The 21,537-nt window shown below is 38.4% G+C and overlaps 1 protein-coding gene across 2 annotated transcripts in view; it reads left to right on the top strand.

Annotated features, from left to right (window-relative positions):
* The window catches only part of LOC111866379 (serine/threonine-protein phosphatase 1 regulatory subunit 10), a 127,457-nt gene extending 106,133 nt beyond the window's left edge, over window positions 1-21,324 (top strand). For both annotated transcript variants that reach the window (XM_023855267.2, XM_023855268.2), the window contains exons 7-14: window positions 5,694-5,926; window positions 6,391-6,517; window positions 7,177-7,461; window positions 11,617-11,700; window positions 15,740-15,899; window positions 16,865-17,213; window positions 20,308-20,692; window positions 20,969-21,324. In XM_023855267.2, the coding sequence (XP_023711035.1) occupies window positions 5,694-5,926; window positions 6,391-6,517; window positions 7,177-7,461; window positions 11,617-11,700; window positions 15,740-15,899; window positions 16,865-17,213; window positions 20,308-20,692; window positions 20,969-21,084 (1,739 nt within the window). In that variant the 3' untranslated portion in view covers window positions 21,085-21,324. The remainder of the gene's footprint in view (window positions 1-5,693; window positions 5,927-6,390; window positions 6,518-7,176; window positions 7,462-11,616; window positions 11,701-15,739; window positions 15,900-16,864; window positions 17,214-20,307; window positions 20,693-20,968) is intronic.
* The last annotated feature ends 213 nt before the right edge of the window (window positions 21,325-21,537 follow it).

Raw genomic sequence — 21,537 nt, 5'->3', positions numbered from 1 at the left:
GCGCCATAGCTCAAGCAGTCCCACCCCACTAGCATTAAAAAAAATTATGTGTACCATCTGTTACTACCTTATGAACTCAAGCAGCATTTTACCCCTGCACAGCCTACCCGTAAATTGTTGCGGAACAACGGCCAGACAGCTGATTCCGAAGAGTCTTTCAATACAGGGTGTCTGGATGAAAGGTATCCAAAATAAAATCATTATATCTCAGAAAGAATCTATTACACACATTAATGGGTTACACCATTACAAAGGGAAACTAAAGTGTTTTTTGCGTATATAACTTTCTCAATAAATTTAAATGTGGACATCCTTGGTGGGACCACAAATATCCAGGCTTGAGGCATGTTTGGTGTTATCGTAGCCACACTGTCCCTTATTCGGGCTTCCAGGTGTTGAAGGTCGTTGATCTTAACCTGGTAGACAATGTTCTTCCCATATCCCCACAAGAAGAAATCCACTGGGGTTAAATCTGGAGACCTAGGAGGCCAAGCGATTGGTCCACCACTGCCAATTCATATCCCAGCCAGATGATTCCTAACATGGCAAAAGTGTGGCGGCATATGCACGTAAGCCGAGTATGAAAAAAAATCTTTAATTTTCCTTACCAATGACATAAACCGGATACGCGTATACGTTTTTTATTTTGTATACCTTTCATCCGGACACCCTATATTGTTGGCACTTAAATTGTATGGCATTCGCAAGTTATTTTATTCCAGAAAATAAAACCAAACAATACTTGTTGAGCAGTATTCATTTATTTGCGCTTCTAAACATACTCCAACATGATAATCAAATTCAAATATGTGCATGGAAGATAACGCGACTAAATTTGGTAGCGTAATTCCATGTAACATTTATATGAAATGTTAGTAAAGATTATGGCATAACTTACAAGTTAAACGCCGTGAAGAATTAATTATGAATTCCTAAAGAACGCGCTTATTCTAGAAAGAAATCTTATACCATAACGTGTATGTTGGCTCTGTGAAGTCGGGTGCATAGAGTGTTTTAGTTAAAGGTTTACGTTTTAGTAGTTTCGACATGCCTAATGGAGATGTTGTATTGCGTCAGGTACGAGTTATCAGCGAAAGCAGTCGTTTTTTCAGTTCCATGAAGGATGGCGCGTATGTCGTGAGCGGGCAATCGATTAGTTTGCGGAATTCTTATGATGGTGTTTGGGAAGCAGCCACTGACGTTATGTATAAAACTGCGATATTTCGAACCATAGATGAATGAATTCTGGAATTATAATGGGATTGCATTAAATGGTTTCAATTCTAGATTCAAACCAAACTAGTAGGTGTGGAACAAGTAATGAAGTGTATCCGTTTGTCACCTAGGCATGGCGCGTCATCACGTAGCTAAATAGAAGTGAGGCCTCCGGACAGAAGGGTAGTTGCGAATATGTTGAATATGCAAATAACCAAGGAAGGGTGACCCTCCAGTTAGGGTTGGGCGGTGGCTAACTCACTTGCGCAGTAAGAAAGAAAGTTGTGAAATAATAGAAGATGATCGGGCTTTGACTTTTTCATTGGATTATTATATGATTCCTGTAGGTACGGCAGTGAATTTCAGGGTCCCATAAAAGACAACTGATTGACTGTGGCCTCAAAAAAGACTGCTGCATGAGTTACGTAATTACGATCAATAACCAGTACACTGGGTAGTTTTAGACATGGTTCAAAACGTGGGTGCGCTTGCGAATTGTAATTATTGTTATAGTCCTCTTTTTTTTCCCCCCCTTCGCTTTTGAAATGCGTGAGAATTTCACCGAGAATGAACGAGGCAGTGATTGCAGCTGAATTAGGTCTGGGGAGGGTGATGCGTTGAACACTGCAGTACTTATCTCAGGATACTGCCCGTTCTGTTGAAAACGACTAGTGTAAAAAGTGGGCATTTACAAGGTGCTACGTGTAATGTGAATGATAAAGTTTGCGCATAATTTTTCAATTAAAATACATCATTCTTAAAGCCCGAGAACGTGAAATTATCGTTGACGTCACTGGATCACGTTACATTAAGAAGCAAGGGTGATTCATTTGCTTGCTTTGCATAGGCTGTCCTTGTTTGTCTCTTGTCACGGGCAGAAATGAGTACTGAGGAAGAGTCCGAAATTTGTGAGAGACACGTGAGTTAAAACTGAACCTTGCCAACAGGACTTATTTAGTCCTTGGTTCCCTTTTAGTCAGAACCAAATAGCAAAGTTTCGAAATTCGTAAATGCGCCGCCTTGTAACGAAATACTAAAGGAATGTCCTGGCTTTTTGACTGAAACACACTATAAAATCACATAAGATTATGCAAAAAATAGTTCGCCTACTTTCGTAAAGGAAGAGCAGGCTTCTGAGGTCTGTGTCGTTTCAGCATTTGCAACAATTGACCGTTTTTACGAAACTTAGTATAAACGTTATGCCACTTAAAGCTACCGGAACATGTTCTTTTCTGCAAGAAGTAATAATAACGATGTGCGAATTTGTGAGGTGGGAGCAATTCCTAATTTAGGGCCCTAGAATGTAAAATGATGATGGAGGCTGTTAAAAAATTTTCTGTGGTCTTTGATTTTATGGCGATAATCAATAAGCCACTGGAGCTAGGAATATTAAACTTTGACTGGTGGTGGATCATGAACATGCTTGCACTTATTGCATGAAATCTTTTAAGTCAATCCCAGAGTTTGCATCAAACACATTTTACATGGACAGATTCTGCACTCCAATAATGCATTCTTCACAAAAACACAACATAATAACAGTAATATTTATAAGAGTAATAAATCTGCAGTTATAGAAAATCGTGGAATAGAAAAGTGGCTTTATGAGTGTGTCGATAACCAACAAGTTCCCTTACACAGATAACTGAATGAGTATCCCATTGTATGAGATTTGTTTAAAACTCATAATAGTTTATAGCACTGCAGTACTGCCAAGCACACATGCAAATATTCTCATTGTAATGAGCGTTAGGTTCACCTGATATACAGGTGAGAATATGACAGGTTTTCATCACTTCCATGACTGGTCTTATTGCAGATACGGACATTGCATGTAAAAAAAAAATTGTATGCTGCAGTTATGCAACTTCAATCATACAGTGCTGAAATTTACATATAGTCTAGTTCTGTCTGTCCTCCCACAACCTTTCACTTGATTTAAAATCCAAACCAGACCAATACATATATATATGCTATGAACTGTTGTTTTATTATACAGGGTGTTTCACGACTTTAGGGCATAACTGCAGGAGGTGATTTCCTAGGTCTTTGTGATCAAAAGAGTTCATATAAACATGTGTCCGATTTTGGACGGTTACGGAGTTATGGCCGTTTTAAACTCAGAATAGAAGGTAACGATTACTGACAATAAACGGAACAAAATAATAAACCAGCATAATACATGATACATTTAAAGTATGAATGTAAAGTTAACTTCGTGAAATTGCCTTTATTTTGAATTTATTGGTGCTTAAAGCTGATTTTCGAAAATGCCACCGCCGGCCGCAACACAGGCTGCCGCTCGGTTGTGAACCGCGCCGGACATACCAACCCACCACGCCTTAGGTACCTCTCAAGTGTCGAGATAACGAGAACGCTCTGTCTGTAGCTGGCTAAAAGTAGCGACCCGTCAGATGATAGACGCGGTTCACACGAGGGCGTGTACGGGAATGAAAAAACTGTCATAACTCCGTAACCGTCCAAAATTGGACACATGTTTATATGAACTTTTTTGATCAAAAAGATATAGGAAGTCACCTCCTGCAGTTATGCCGTAAAGTCGTGAAACACCCTGTATATCACATTTATGTACATGCCCAGTATAGTTCTTTCTAAAATATTGTCCCCAAAATGTCCTAACATTTTGTCATATGGTGCCAGAGGAGTAATTTTTGTTTCCCTTGAGCACTGCATCATATGAAGTCCGCAGTTGGAAATGCCATAGCTTAATATTCTTTTGGTCATTTTGACTGCATACTGTGGCTGAGAGAATTCCGTGCAAGAATTATAGTATTTATTGATTCACATATCAAAATCTGTAAGATCTTAATGATTTTCAGTTGAGGAAATGTACATATCATCATGTATCATCTCGTTATTGAGATGTGCACCCTGTGCAGGGGACTGACCTCTGTAAAGTTGATGTATGGAGAATAATAATTTTTATGATTAAAGTGGTAAAAAAATGTTTTATATATTGTGTGATTTCACTTATCAATAAAGGAATTATTTATCTCAAAAATGTGTTTCCTTGATACCCTTTTCATCATAAAGAGGTTTGCATTTTCTGAATTCGAAAGTTATTTTTTGGAAGAAATGTGAAACCTTTTATTCAGGATCACAAATGCAGGCCTCTGTCTTAGCATAGAATTAATTTTAGTGGTTCAAAAAAAAAAAGACCAGTGTAATACCAGTAGTAACAGTGACAACCCCAGCAGCATTGTGGTTAGTAGAAATTATTTTGGTTCTGTGTAAGCAATATAAACAGGAGGCAGGAGTCGTAGTAACCTGATCTGATTTCTTTTATGCCTGTTAGTCTGGAATTACAATACTGCTTGAACTGCTATGCACTTATTATTAGATTCTGGCAGGATTCGGTTTCTTAATATCCATAAAGGATCTCAGTAGGCCTAACACTGGGATGAATGATGTTTGGAGTGGTAGACCTTATTTTTCCATTATAAATATTCAAAATTTGTTTCATGGTGTGTGAAGAGGTGTCTGTTCCAAGATCTGATAACCACTTTCTCTTACTGTTGCTCATGATTGGGATTGCAAGCACAGAAACATAATTTCAGTTATCCTAGGAATGTTTCATAGTCCTTTTTAGGCTTCAGTTATTTACACAGCGCACACTACTATATTGAATGCAGAAAACTGAATTTAACATGCACTGTGTGAAGGTTTTATAATATATCTGAATGGAACAACTGTGGAAGCACTTCAGGTTAGGCTTCTAGAAATGTATTCCTCACAAAACTGATTGTTAAGATCACTTGAAATATATCATTTTTAAACTTCACTCTTGGACTGCCAAATTATATCCAAATACAGAACTTTACAATAAGTAATAAGATTTTGAGTCTGAATGACTTCTCTTTGATTTTTGTAGATATCCATATGGAGGAACTAAGTATCCAGAAATTAAAAGCAGCTGGAAGTTCTTTTGTAAAATACATTTGTTAGATATTGTTTCAGTGTGGTATACATGTTGATGAAAATGCAAAGTAACTTCTTTATGTTCAGCCAGCTCCTGTCAAGTGCCTACATGTTCATCTGCAAGAGACTCAGTTCTTTCTTTAGTTGTATAGTAATGAAGATCTATTCCAATGGAAGACATTATTATATTCCATTACAGGATGAAAGCAGGAATGTACACTACAAGTATGTGCTTCATTATCCAGGATTGGGCTTAAATGGTGTTTGTGATAATTTCTAATTCCCATTAACAGGTCAGTGTAGAGTGCTGAAGGTATGGAGCTTCAAACTTCACAAGAGCACAATTCAGAAGTTATCTGAAGACATGAAAGAAGATAATTTCATTCTAGTTTTTGTTTTTTCTTTCTTTTCAGCTTGTCATAAGAGAGAACTGCAATGTTTTTATGTCCAATTTGGTCATGTTTATTTAAGACTTTATAATAAAATGAAGGCTGTTCTCAACAGAATTTTAATAGTGTTTTCATTGTTTTCTTTTACAGCATCATTTCTTCAGGAAAGTGACATGTTTATGGATGCCTTGACTGCATCCACAAAGAAGGAACCTCGCAAACGTAAGAGACGAACTAGCAGTAGTAAAGATGCTCCTGAAGCAAAGAAAGAACCAGTCACTGGGAAGGAAGATGAGAACAACAAGGAATCAACACCACCATCCTCCCCCACTAACAATAATGAAGACAACAGATCACCTCCTATCATCAGGCCTTTGCTCAAGGTGAGTAGCATAACAAATGGACTAAGAAAGTGTGATTTGGTAGATACATTAAGTTTAGCGAGGCAACGACTGGTAAGTTGTAAATCTTCGGTTATTTAATAATACTGTTTTATCTGTGTAGGTTGTATAGCATTGAATTGTGTGGATTTTCATGAATGAATAGGTAGGGGATAATCTTTGAGAGCGTAGGGTGAGATAATCTGAAAGAAAAAAGAAAATTGTGGACAAATAACATAGCAGTTAATCTGCTGTGAAACTTCAATTCAGTTTTCAAAATGCTGACCTTTCCTTTGGTCAGAAATTTGAAAATAAGTATTTTTTTGTCTGTGTTGGAACTTTTTACTTGCCACTGAAATATTCTTCCACTTCTTGCTGAATACCTGATGTCTTGGATTTGGTAATGTGCAGAGTGATCTGTCAATTTGTAATAATACTCCAGTAAATCTTATTACAATCTTTTGCAGTTTTATCAGGACACTTTGGAAGCAAATGATGAGATGGAAGTAGGTGATGACATGAAGGCAAATGAAAAGAAGACTGATAAAGATGCAGCAGAATTATTTGAAAAGTCTGAAGAGGAAGAGCAAAAATGTAAGTACATCTGTTGATGGTCTCTGAGGTTTGGAAACTGCATGCATTAATTTTGTATGTAACTTGATCACCAACTCCTAAGGCTCGCAGACTTTCACTGTGATTTCAGAAGCCGACTATTGGATTCTGACCTGAGTTATTTTAACTCAGTTGACACTTTCAAAGCTACATTTCTTTTAACTACATGTTAAAGAACACAAAAGTAACACTAGATAGACATAACTAAGAGAGCAGCACACCCAGTGGGACACAAAAACAGCCATAAGACATAAACATAAGACAGGAAGAAAATCATCCAGTAAAATCATCCTACAACATCAGAATTCAAAGAAGTTAATAATAACAATGAAGACATTCTGCAGTGAATACTCTTTGACCAAGTACACAGTGCATTAGACCCCTTTAAAAGATGTGTTGCCTGAAGATGGCCCTATGCAGCTTAAACATGTAGCATAAACACTAAATGTACATATATTTTAATAATTTTAATGACTTTTTAAACATTTAACAAACATGGAATGAATTAAGCTTGTCAAATTAATATTGTTGCATTATAGGTGGAAAACAAGACTGTATTGTGTGGTCTGTCTTCAAGGATTTCCAACCAAAGTTTATATGTATACTTTCACAGTTTATTTTTTTTTTGTTTCCTCTGACAGCACCTACAACTACAGAGGATGGGAATGAAGGCAGTCCTAATTCTGCAGCAGATAAAGCAGTTGAAGGCAAAAGGAGGCTGTCAAAAGAGGATAGTGTAAAGGAACGAGATGGATCTTCTGATGAGACTAAAGAAAAGGATTCAACAGAAGATGCACCCAAGAAGTATCCAAGGGGTGTACTCATCTACCATAAGACCAAGAAGGGTGCAAAGAAAGTTGTTAGATGGAAGCAAGAAAAAGATCTGGAGATCATAAAATACTTTGAATTGGATGAAACAGAAAGAGGTAAGTACATATCTGAGTGTGCTATGCCATTCACATGTATGTGGTTTGTCAACTGATAACACATGCCATGGAAAGTATGAAGTTCATCAGTTGATTGCCTGCATATTTTACATATTAACCAGAAATCTGTCATGAGGTATGATATTTGCTGTAACAGGACAGAGAATTGAAATGTCTAGTATACAAGCAGTTAGATAAATTCTTTCTCTAGAGCTCTTTCTGTGCCCGTTTTTTGATGAAATATCCATGCCATAACCAGTTTAAAGACCTGCATTGCAACTGAAATTCTATGCATGTTTTGTTAACAATTCTGGAATGTTTGAGAAATGTAAGTAAGAGAAAATTATGAAAACTTTACCATGCAAATGAATGGATTCTTCTGAGAAATTTTGTCTCACCTCTAGAATGTCATGATGTAAATGAATGGATTCTTCTGAGAAATTATCTCGCATCTCTAGAGTGTCATACTGGCACTTCTGCAGTGCTTTCTTCTAGAAGCTCAGTACAGTGTGCTTGACTCTTATCTGCACTTTCTCTTTATTTCCTTTGGCCAAACACAGTAGTAACATAAACAATAATCCCTCAAGTCAAATGTGCTTCAGTGAATGTTTGGAATTTCAACACTGATAGAGGGCACTAACACAAAGGCCACTACATTTCAACAGAAACTCAGTAATGTGACTTTGTGTGATACCATTTAAAATATTGATACTGCAGATGACAGTATATCGTTTGATAAATATTGAATCTTCATGGTCTCACCATAGCAAAATTATTTTGTGACATGAATCATACATCACAAAGTTTGTTCTCTCTATTTATTTATGGTGTATTTAATGACACTGTCTGTAACTATGGCTATTTAGCTTTAAATGATAGAATAATTAGTGAATAATGAATTGGTAGGATGTAGAACGAAGTGATTATGGCTTAGTTTGAGGTACTATGCCAGCCCATAACTGCTGGGACTGAGGGGAAACTACAAAAGGCACCATTCAGGACATTCTGTCTATGGATTAAGTGTAGATGCTGTCATATCACCCATATCCAGAGTCTTTATTGTAACTTCCAATGCAGAAAAGCTTTTATGTATTTTCTTCTTCATCCAAATATTGATTTGCTGCTGGGGATTATGCTTGCTGGTTCAAAGATATATCTCCATTTTATCTTACTTTCCCTTTCCTTCATTAACCATACATGTGATATCCCTCTTTTTAAATTCAGTGTCTTTGAGGAGCTGAGATGAAAAATAATTGTCTATACACACCTTGTGCCCAGAGCTCTCCATTTTTCTTCTGCAGCAACATTCACATATTGTTTCCCTAGATAAACAGTCACATTATATTTCACCTGCTGTTACAAAGTTTGTACAGTTTATTACAGTTCCTTTTCAGTTTTGGGGTATATACTGCCAAAATCACTCCTCACTTCTGTTTCACAGTTACACCATCCACTGCTAAATTTTATGTAGGATGATGCAGTGTGGAAAAGGTTTTGCTTGTGTATTTGAAACTCATTCTGAATTTCATGATCTGAACCCTTTCTGCCTGGCAGATTTTCATTATTTATGAAGCAAAGAAATCTCGGTATGTGTAGAAACTGGCAGCTGTTCATGACTTCTGAGTAGAATGTAGTATTATATAGCTTTTCAATGAACAAGTGATTGATTAAGTGCTGCAATCAGGTGTCTAACACTCATCTTTTGTCTTCAGGACATCCCAGGTTAAAATTTCATCCTGGAAACTTGGCTGTTCTGACTGTAGTTCTCTGTGGTTTCTCTCAGTCCCTCACTCACTCACTCACTCACTCATGGAGCTGAGCTCTTCTTGAGAAGCCGCCAATTGTGCAGCTACTCAAGAACTTTCCAGCACTTTATGGAACCCAAAGGTTGATCACTATGTTCACAAGAGTGATCCACCAGTCCGTGTCCTGAGCCAGATCAATCCAATCCATACCATCCAATCCTATCTCTCTAAGATCCATTTTAATACTGTCCACCCACCTATGTCTTGATCTTCCCAGTGGTCTCTTCTCCCCCATTAACACTACATGCTCTGCCCATCTCATCCTCCTTGACTTGATCATTCTACTTATACTTGCAGAAGAGTTCAAGTTATGAAGCTCCTCATTATGCAGTTTTTTCCAACCTCCTGTCACTTCATCTCTCTTTGGTCAAAATATTCGCCTCAACACCCTCAGTCTGTGTTCATTCATGTCACAGACCAAGTTTCACGCCCATACAGAACCATGCGCAAAACTATAGTTTCATATATTCTAATTTTTATGTTTTTAGACAGCAGAGGAGAAGACTAAGTTTCTGGACTGAATGGTAGCAAGAATTACCCGAGTTCAGTCTCCTGTAATTTTTCTCCTGATTCAGGATTCGATTTGTTACAGTTGTTCCAAAATTTCTGAACGGTGTCATTTTCAAAACATGTGTTGGCTATCTTTACTCGTATATCATGACTTTGCCCTGCATTCTGGTGACAAGACAGCAACTTATACTTAGTTTTCTCTGTGTTTACTTCTAGACCACCCTCCTTACTAACGTCAATTAAAGTTTGTGTGTTTTTCTTTGTGGTTTCTATATTATCACCCAGTAGATTCACATAATCCACATAGACCAACAGCTGATGTGTTGCATTTAATTTCAGTCCCATCTGGTTTTCCTGGACGTTTCTAATGGCATATTCTAAAGCAAAGTTGAAAAGCAGTGGCGATAAAGCATCTCCTTATTCTAGACCATCCTGGATAGGAAAATTATCGGACAAATGTTTACCTATACAGACTTTACCATTTCATTAAAACACATTTTAATCAGCCTAACTACTTTCATGGGTACCCCAAACTCTGTGAGAATATTGTACAATACTTCCCTCCTAGCTCAGTCATAGGCTTTCTTGACATCTACGAATATCCAATGTAGTGTATCATTGTACTCCCATTTTTTCTCCAGTATCTGATGAATTAAAAAACCTCTGCCTAATTCATGATTCTCATTCCCCTTTCCATAGATAATTGCATATTTGCCTTCTGGTTTGGTGCCACCTCCATCCCATCTGATCTCCTGTACCCCCACTAAATGTAAGTTATATTTTGAGATTTCTTCCACCAATGCCCTGAGCGAACCTGCCCTTTACATACTTCTAAGATTCCAAGTACCAAATCTCACATCCATTTTGTTTTGCTTAGGTCATTTATCCAAGGAATCCATCCAGGCCCAAGGCTTCTTGTGATCTTTTGTAACAAGCTTATCTTTACGGTGAGAAATTATTAGCCCAATGCCCCAACCCCCAGGCTGGAGGGCCACCCCTTGTTGGCTATCCAAGTCTGCTTATTCAGTATATTTGCAGCTACCCTCCATACTTGGATGGCATCTCCTCCATCTGCAACCTGAGGATGCACCATGCCATGGTGACAAGGGACTCACCTAACATTGTTCTCTTAGTCCCTGCAGGAGGAAACCATAAATTAAACCACAGCTGTTTCCTCTTACATCTTTCACAACTCATTGTTTGTTGTAATGAGAATATATGAATATACAATATATCCTATAAATGCTATAGAAGTATATCATATCACATTCCAGAAGACCAGTATCTTAGAATTTTGTTCTCTTCTGCTGGACTGTGTTGTTGGCAGTGGCAGTTTGAGTGAAACAAAATAATATTTATTAATTGTTCATTTATTCACTGTCACTTTACCAACTCAGCCATTTATGGAGCACTGACGATATGTTGAGTTGTGAATGATGTGTTGAAAAGGATGTGGAAGGAATCTGCCTTGGGATATTTTAAAGTACGCTTCTAACATTTATCTGGAATGACTAAGGGAACTATGAAGAAACCCCATCAGGATACGTGGTCTTTACCCCATATCCTCCATAATTTTTATTTTAATAGGTTACTTACATTTATTGCACAAAAAGAATGGCTTTGACTATAGGCTGTAAATGACAGTGTGATTTCCTTTTCAGTGGTCATATGCACGGCAATATGTCAGCTACTCACATGGCAGAAATAGCTATTCTTGCTTAGTGATATGTTGTTTCATTGACATGAAGTCTGTGACCCTCCTTACTCTTTTTCTCACCTCTTTATGACTGATCACAGTATGGACACATGATATTTTATCTTCTGTTGTGTTCTTTTACAGTGAATGTAACAAAAACATTCATGGATATGAAACAGATTGAAAGAAGTAATGAAAGGGAAGCCTTCATGCTTGCAAGGAAACTACGTAAGTGTTCAGGTCATGCTGAAATTCAGCCGCATGATGTAGTGGTACTAATAACCATATTCTCTCTCTTTTGTGGTGATCCGTGCTCAAAAAAACAGCTCTGGGGCCTATGGTCGAATGGAGAATCCACCCACATCCCTGGCCTGCCACATACAAATTTAGGAAACCCCAGTTTTAAAAAATACTGTGGCTAAAAACCTACACAAAATATTTAGGTGATTCCAAGTAGAACACAGAGCTTCTATTGAATGGAAGAAACCAAACCATTTTTATGCTCCTCCACTTGTATCTGACAGTGCCAGACTGAAGCATTTGCCACTGTTATACATAAGTATTCTTCAACATAATAAAGTTATTAACTGTGTTATGATATATACAGTATGACCTCAGTATAATGAAAATATATGGAAATTCTGAACTGCTTGTTCTGAAAGGAACTCATAGTAACTGAAAATGTTTCCCATGCGTAATTGTAATTTCATGTATTAGGATGTGGCAATCAGGTTTAAAAAACATTAATGCAAGTATAACAGTGTTTATTCCTTTTGGCACCTGCACAGTGAGTGGTTGAAAAAATGCACCATTAGCTTTGCAATGTCCTATCTGTCATTGTGCTTATAACAACTTAAAAACCACGAATGGATTTTCATGAAACCTGACCTTGATGAGTTTTACTCCAATTTTTCAACAGTGATTGTCAAAATGGATGCCAGTAACAGATATCTATATTTCTTTATCGTTATTTGGATGAGAAGTTGTGAAGATTTGTTCATGTTTATAGAGTCTCCCATACTTGCAACGGACCACTTTGATTTGTATGTACCCTGTATAATAGGCTGGTTCTCAACATAGCAGAGTTGCCTGAAACTTTGTGCATGCAAATGTATTTTTTTCTTTGAGACTCTGAAACCATCCTTTCGGACAGTAAAAGTTCAATTCTGACGTGGTGGTTCTGTTATTGTCTGTAAACAGCATAAAACCCATATGTGAAACATATTGTGGCATGTAGATCTATTGATAGGCAACAACCATGAGACAGCCAGCTATACAACAGCCATTACTAAGTAATGGCTCTGCAAATAAGCATATTTCGATAGCAGTGAGAGACCACAGTAATTATGGAAGAGACTTTTCTGTGCGGCCCATGCCAAGATGTTAGAACCAGGACCAGTTAGTAGTTGCAGTCACTCCTGTGTGAAGGTGGGTCCGAATACCTCTGCAGTAGCCCAGCAAGTTATAGGAGGTGACACAAAGGGAACCCAATGCCTGGAGGTAAAACTGGCCACCTTGTTCCACCCTCCAGTTTGGAGGAGTCTTGAATCTGAGACAGTAACAAGTACAGCCATTGCTATGCAATAGGCAGATAAACAAACAGCTGTTTCTATGAAGTGGTCGAGGTAAACACACTATAACAATAGAGGAAATGTTAGGAAACAGTGTTTTCTGTTGGGACCCACCTGAGGCTATATACAAAGGATCCAAGGCTGGCTGAGATAGAATTGAGAGAGTCTCTTGAGACGGCAGTTGATGGTGCTTGAGAAGAGATAGCAGTGAGTTCAGTTGAGAGTTGAAAGTCCAGTTGTGAAGAGAAGGCTTTATCTATGCTATAGTACCATGATATTTAGCGTGTGTAATTCAGTAAAACTGTTATAATTCCTGTGTTGACATCCATTACCAGGAAATTGATAGTGACTATAATAAACTAAGGAGTAGTGTTAGCAGCATTGAACTGCAATGTGCAGAGATTAGTGGTAGTGCTGCATTACTTATAATTATGAGTTGAGTGTATAAGTGCAGTAAATCCAAACATCCAATCCAAACCCTGTCTTGTAGTCACCCCTACATGTAACAATATGATTGTGTGACCCACTGGACTCGGACCTGAGAATAACTGTGCTGGCGAGGACCAGCAGCAATTGTAAATGACAGACCTGTCCTCTCGTCAGAAAGGGTGCCCCACTTCAAAATCTGCTATCGTCTGACAGTAATAAAACTCTGGTCTTGTGCCCCAGATGTTGCTTGACACCAAGAGAAAGTGGCGAAGTGACTGTTGGTCATAATATAACTTTGACTCTGACTTTGAGTTCCAATCAGAGAACTGCTGGGTTTCAGTAATTGTGAGCTGTTGCTGTTAGAAGCTGGTAGCTGAGGCCGGGGACAGTTCAGGAACCCAGAAGAAGGAGAACATCCACCATTGAAAGCCGCTACCAAGCAACAGCAGTGAAGACGTGACTGTGGATACTAGTGTGTGTATAATAGTAAAATGTAAAGTGTAGTAACATGCTGTATCAAAGTGTCCAATAGATCCAATTACCCATCCAAGCCCTGTCTATAGTCATGTGACAACTGTTGTCAGAAATGGTGGGATTGGATTGATTGGACATTGCGTTAGATCATTATGTCATCACAGCACAGAAAATAGAACAAATGTTGGAACAGAAAATGGAACGACTGCTGGTTGAGATAAAAGCTGGCTATGAAGAGATGATGGCTGAAATGAAGGTTCACATAGATGATTTTGTCTCCTGGATGGATGCCCACCAAGCCAAGACAGAAGGAAAGCACAAAGAATGGAAGGCCGCAGTGAGAGCTGGTCAAGAAACAATGGAAGCCCTGATGGATGACAGTCTAGAGATTACAGAGGCCTGCCTAGAAAAGATTGAGGTGAATCAGAAAAAGCAGAAACCAAGATGCAAGGGTGCCTGGAAGAGGCCGCAGTGGAACATGTCGGAGCTCTGAAGGACCAGCGTCTGGCCGGAAGGCACCATTTGTGGACAAAGAAACAGACTCAGGGTGATGATTGGCCCTGGCAGAAGTTGGCCATCATCCATAGATGGTTGACCTGCTGCTGTTCGTGCTCTGTGCAAGGGGGACAGTCATCAGGGACCAGGCAGGGACAGTGTTACAAGAGGAGCCCCTAAAGTATGGATGATCAAGAGGAGATGATGGACACGCCAGGAACGCAGCAATGGAGGAATGAGGGACTGAGACTTAAAGGAACAGCTGTGTCTGGGGAAGGAAAGAACATCCAGCAGGATCTTCAGGAAGACTATAGAGCTAAAGATCGAAAAGCGAATAGTTAGGTTTTTGACTGGGCTGTGGAAAGTGAGTGACTGAATTTTGTGGAGGGGGTTGGCCCCCACCAACACAAAAGAAGATACGTGAAAAGCATAACCCTCAGAAAAGAAGAAATGGCAGTACAAATAGCCTTAAGGATGGAGCAATGTGGCATGTAGACCCGTTGCTAGGCAACAACTGCAAAACAAGCATAATATACATATATAATTAGAAAGTTGGCTTGAGGAATATGTATTCGAACCATTTTTTGATATTATGAGTACTCATAATTAGCATTTTTGAAAATTTTATAAATTCTTCTTATATCAATATTGTGCTGTATTTTCCATCTGCATCTTTGTGATATTGCATACATCTTTGACCTTGTATTTTATTTATTTCCTACAGAACTCTTATAGCAGGACAATTCATATTCTTTTTCTATCAGATATGTAAATGAATTTCAGTTGTCCATTGTGTGAGGTTTCAGATACAAATCTTTTGTTACATTTCATTCTGCATGGTCAGAAATTGTTTCATCCTGTATTCTGTTAAATATAAACCGTGAGAATGAATGTATTAGGTAGAAGTTGTATTTCATGCTATGTGCATATTTCTTTGTACAGTGAGTCCCTCCCCCTTAAAGAAATTGCTGTGAAGTTTGATTTCATATTCATGTAAAGTTGGGTTTATATCTAACCAGTATGAACTGAAATGAAATTTTCATAACAACTTTTAAGTACACCTCCATTACCAGATTTTGAGAGTAATATCAGAGATGAAATGTGAATGGACATGACCCTTTAGTTGTTCATTATGCACTTTGTTTAGACAACAGATAAAAACCATAGAAGAAAAATAACTTGTAACAGGACTGCCTATTGTCATTTACATCTTTATTTTGACAGCAAAATAGTTTTAATGCATTTTGTGACACTAGCAATTCTTAGTAATTGTGTCAGCAAAATACATTCCTTTGCAGCTCAAGATGATATAATGGAGGAGAAAGCAACTTGGCAGCCTCTTATTCCAGTTGACCTCCCACCCAGCTTAGTGGAGCCAGGTGTCCGTAGCCGAGAAAAAGACGTTCAGTATGCACGAGAAAAAGTCATTCTGCAAGCATTGTACTTCAGTAGAACCATGTATGTTGAAAGTGATTGGATAAAGTCAGGGAAAATATCTTAGATAAAGCCCTCAAATATTAAAGAACTTTGGAATATTAGCTTCCATAGCAAGTTTTGTCAGCAAAAGTCCAATGGCAAAGAATGTAACATCTCCTTTTTAATGTATAACTTCAGCTTTTTGCATTAGCCATTTGTTTTGGTGTAGTTATTGTCTCTCAGGGTGAATAAGGTGAAAAGGGGATGTGGCCTAATATGTATTTCTGTCAGTAGAAGTTAAAGGTGGTGGCTTATTACTCTCCAACGTAAACATTTTTACCTTACCAAGTTTTAAATCTCATAAATTGGGAATTGTTTTAACATGGGATCCTCTGCTTGGGGTTTCAGAAACTAAATGTAAGAAGGCATAAGGGATACTTGTTGACAGGTAGTGGTTTGTGTAGGCAGACAGGAAACCAGGAGGGCTGATACAACCTCTGATTTAACTGTGCTGAAGTGATTTAAATTAGTTATGGGAATAGGAAAAGTGAAATCTAGTGTCATAGCCTGTTTCCTTCAATATGTGACATGACTGTCAGTATCACATATCTTACAGAATTCAAGTTTATGTTTATTTGTAATAGTAAAGCTCTTTTTCATCTATTTACTGTTCATAAATATAAATTATCACATTCATGATCATCATATTGGTGGTAGGATTGGACTTATTCTGCGAGTGTATTTAAAAGATATGAACTATTAGCTTAAACAGTCAAGTGATAATAGAAGGGTTTATTTTCATCTGAAACTTGTATATATCACTTATCAGAACAGAATTGAATGTTACTCTGAGATGGGTTCATAGGTTGCTACTGGTTAAGAATACATGAGCTAGTTGTATTCCATTCCATGCTATGCATGGCTATGTTGACTTTCAGTCACTTATAGCATACAGAGGATTAAATGTGTGATAGGTTAAAATATCATAACATTTGTGTTTATTTCAGGATACCTGATTCCGCTGCAGAGCCGGATATGGAGATCCATCCGCCTTCAGACCCAGTTATAATTCCTCTAGATGATGTAACAGGCAATCCTGATAGCGTTAATGACTTTCAAAATACACCATGGCCTGAGCCAAAGCCCATTATAATTCCCCAGTCACCTCCACCACAATTCCAGCAAGCTCAGCCACCTTCATTTGGGTCATTCCCAAATCACTCAAATCAGACATTCCCAGGGCCCCAACAGATGTTTCCCAACCAGACTGGCATGCCCAATAATTTGCCCATGCCAGGGGGCATGATGGTACCAAACTCAGTGAACAACATGCATCCGATTGGTGGAGATTGGAGGGTAAGCATAAATTATAAACTGAAGCTCAGGTTTTGTGTCTTGATACTTTGTGGTGTTGTCAGCTCTTGAAGTTGGATGGATGGATGCCACATGTCATTTCATTTCCTTATCACTGGACTTGCAATCATCTCACACTTTTTTAACTACACTACCACAATTGTAAGTCCTCTGGTAGTCTTTTATGCCAATTTTAAGGAAGCTGCTACTGATACTGACAGTTGTTTTCCAGGATAAGAATTGCAATTCTTCAAATATGGTTTTGAAGAAGCTGTCTCACTTGTGTTATGTCTAAGCAGAAACTGCGCAGTGTCCCCCTTCTGTTTGTTCGACTTTTAAGTGCTGGATATAGGAGTACATAGTGCAACCTTAATGATATGAACTAATTAAAGCAATGCTATGAGGGAGAGTCAGTAAGTAGGTCACAAATGGAAGTAAAATAGCTGTAATGAATGTAATAGGTTTTGTACATGTGTCACTAGGTAGCAGCGCAGTCCAGCTTCATGCCAGTCTAGGTAGCAGACGCACATGCACGTGTTCAGAGACTGGTTTCAGTAGTCAAAATGGCGACCGCTGAAGAGCAGCGTTGTTATCCTTTTTTGTGAGCAAAAGGACTCAATGCAAAGAGTACTCTTAAAGAAATGTTTCCTGTTTACAGTGGGAAGTGTTTCTCATGTAAAGTGGCTCACTACTGGATTGAGAAATTCTCTCAAGGATTTTTGAAAGTTGCATATTATGCCTGACCAGGTCACCCTGTTGAGTTTGTGACAGAAGCTTAGAGTAGGATAGTGATAAACAGTGCAGCAACTGCACTAGGGTGTTCCCATGGTTTACTCTACAGCATAATGCATGATAATTTAAAGTTTCGGAAAGTGTGCACACACCGGGTGACTAGAGAACTGAAGGATCAAGAAGAAATGAGGTACATTGGGGACTTCTTGAACATCTGCCTTACAGCCTGGACTTGGCCCCGAGTGACTTCCATCTGTCCAGTCTGCTAAAAACCACCTTGGTGGCAAACATTTCACTGATGATAAAGAGGCTGAAACAGAGGTGCAGATAGGGCTCAGAAAACGGTCTAAAGACTTATATGCTGTGGGTTTTGACACACTGATAAAGCGATGGAACAAGTGTATCAGTGAAGAAAGTCGTCTTCTGGGTTTAGGCGCCATGTAATCTTCGTTTTGGCGCCTAAACCCAGAAGACGACTTTCTTCATATTCTTCGCCGTGAAAACCTCAAAACTTACAAGTGTATCAGTGTTGGTGGAGGATATGTCAAGAAATAAATGTATTTCCAGGTTCGAAAATCTCATGTTTTACGTTTTATATCCATTTGTGACCTATTTACTGACTCTACTTCATGTGTTTGTACTACTGAATCATTTTGAAAGCTGCATTTAAAAAAAAAAAGTTTCAATTTTTTTAGTAAAATTATGCAGTCAGAAGATTTATAGGTACATTTTATATTATAAACAATTACCAGAACCGATGGATGTTTGAGTACATGCTGGGCTGAGGGCAAGCAGTAATTGTGTTACATCTTTTGCCAGCTAGGAAGGCAGGACCATTAACACATAATGCCATGTTTCACAAAAATTCATCTTTACTGCAAGGAAATAAAATAATGAGATACAATTTGTAAGTTTTGGAGATTCCCCCCAGGAGGAGGTGGGATGACACAATAATTCAGTTTGTATTACTGAGATTCTGCTGCATTAGGATCCTTGTATGGAACAGTATTCTGTTTGCCAGAGAAGATGGAATACTGAACCTAAATAATATCTGCAGAGAGTATAGAGGCATTAACCCTCAGCAGTCATATGTTGAGCACTTCCAGGATTATTAATATGCCAATCTGAGTCAGGAAATATCTGCCAGTAGTTCTGCAAGTGAACTGTGTTTTGCCATTTGTGGTCTCTTCATTGAATTTCATGTACTGAAATCGCTTGCCTTCTGAATAATTTTTCTGTTATTTCTGCAGTTAAATAAAATGACAGTCAGTTTTCACAAAGCTGTAAAAATGAATAAAAACAAAATTGAGTACTGATTATATTAGAACAATTTTTTTATAAATTCTGCAGTGGCAGTGAGGATTTTTCTGCGTCTGAAAGTAAATATGGATACAGTAATCATGAGATTCATGATGATGTGAGTGAAGCTATATCCATGGAAGTCACAGTCAGAAAGCTGATAGTAAGTGGAAGATATGTGGCAGTTATGACCTAGCTTTTTCAAAGATATCACACACTTAGGCAGAGAGTTAAAAGCCTCCAGTGGGTGTATGTGACTTCATTCCCCATTAGAATTGTTTTATATTGATCTCAGAAGTGTTTGCTGTCAATTCTTGAGAATACAAAGAGAAAATTCAGAATCATACACCACTGTGAGAATCACTGGGCACCTTGTTCTGACATGATGCTGCCAGAGATAAAACATTTCGTGGAGTCATTGTCAACATGGACGTGAACCTAAAACCAAAATGCAAAGATCATTTTCCAAAATATTGCCTGAACATTCATTTTTCAAAGATTTATTTATCAGGAATCAGTTCCTACAAATAGTGTGTCCTTGTGAGTCCTCTGAACCCTGCTGCTACTTAAACAAGGAGAGAGAAAATTCACAATATGGTGAAATGTCTAAAGTGGGGGTGGGGAAAGAGCTGGCCCACACAAGATTTTGCTCTTGCCTTTGGAGCTTATGTGAAAGCTTCAGCTGTAATTGGTTCTGACAGGAGTGCTTTATAAGAATTTTTATATTCAGTAACTAACAGTGATCTACTGAGTAGCTACCAGTTTTGTTTCTGAGGTCAGTCATATATGAGAAAGTGTGTGTAGTATCTTTGCAGTGATTTTCTCTTCCTTTATCTTCATGTGGTAATTTTTCTAAGTTGTGTAAAAATAAATATGACTGCTGACAAATTACACAAAAATTAGACCACAAAGGGTTAAATAATCAACAGATGAAGGTAAATTATGTAGTGCCACAATTGTAACAAATCGCAAAGAAATAGAGAGATCTCTGTTTTAATGATTCTATATCAGTTCTTATTTAATTGCTAATATAGCTTATTGTTAGATCATGCACTTTCTGTTTCAGACTGGTGATGGAAAGGTGCTCCCAGTCAATGAAATGCCTATGCAGATGGACATGTACAACCAAGCAGGTCCACCCATGGGCATGGGCATACCTGGTTTGCCTGGAGTAGGGGGCCATGGTCCGGATATGAATTATAACATGATGGGAGGTGAAGATATGGGTCCATATGGGCCACAGGGTTTCCATGTGGGTGGTCCTCATCCAGGAATGTACCCATTCCGAGGTGGTCGGGGACCTAATATGGGTAGTGTAATGCGCAGTGGGAGAGGTGGAAATCAGATTGGACCCAGAGGACCAAGTGGTGGCCCTTGGTACCGACCTAGTGGACCTCACATGGGTAACAACTGGCAAAGTGGTGGCAGTGGTGGCAGTGCTGGTCGTGGAGGTGGGTTCTGCTACATCACCCTCTTAGTTTTGTGTGTACATTATATATATTAAAATAGGTGTTCTGATAATTTAAAGTTCTTGGACAGGGGAAAGCAATCCAGTTTCATTAAAATAAATAAATTTTAAAGCTCTCAGTTCACAGCTGGCTCTTGTAACAAGTAACCAATTTCATATCTTAATTCATCAGACGGAACTATGATGCACTAACACGTGTGCCTGCACACATACACACATATATATAATACATTGATAATGAATTAACATAATTTTTCAGGTCGTGGCTGGGGTGGCCAGAATCGAGGTATCTGCAAACATTTCCGTGGTGGTTTCTGTCGGCATGGTGATAAGTGCCCATATTTACATCCAGGTGTGAATTGTCCTCAGTATTAAAGCAATTTATCAAGCTGAGAGAGCAGACAAGGCTGAAATGTGCAATGTTCTTATAGTGAACCTTGAATGATTTGAAGAAACCGTCTTATGGAATGTCGCGCTGTGAAGATAGTGTGTTAACTGATGTGTCAGCACCTGCTCATGTTGGTTTCTCGCTCACGGATATTCTTCTTTTTTCTTCTGCCCTCAAGATGGAGGCGAGATGCTCCTCCGAAACGTCGGTTAACACAATATCTACACGGTGCCCCATCCCAGAAGATGGCTTTCTTCATAATCACTGCCGTGAAAACCTCAAATCTTACTTGAATGATTTGATGCTTTCATGGCAACAGTATATAATGAAGTCTTCTCAGGCAGTTAGCTATGTCAGTTTGGAGTTGGTATCTGACATTTCATAGGCAGTCACTGAAATGTCATATACTGACTCCACATCGATATGGCTATTGCCCTAGC

The sequence above is a fragment of the Cryptotermes secundus genome, unplaced genomic scaffold, assembly GCF_002891405.2.
Source record: "Cryptotermes secundus unplaced genomic scaffold, Csec_1.0 scaffold41, whole genome shotgun sequence".
Classification (NCBI taxonomy): Eukaryota; Metazoa; Arthropoda; class Insecta; order Blattodea; family Kalotermitidae; genus Cryptotermes; species Cryptotermes secundus.
This window is presented reverse-complemented; position numbering and strand designations above follow the sequence as displayed.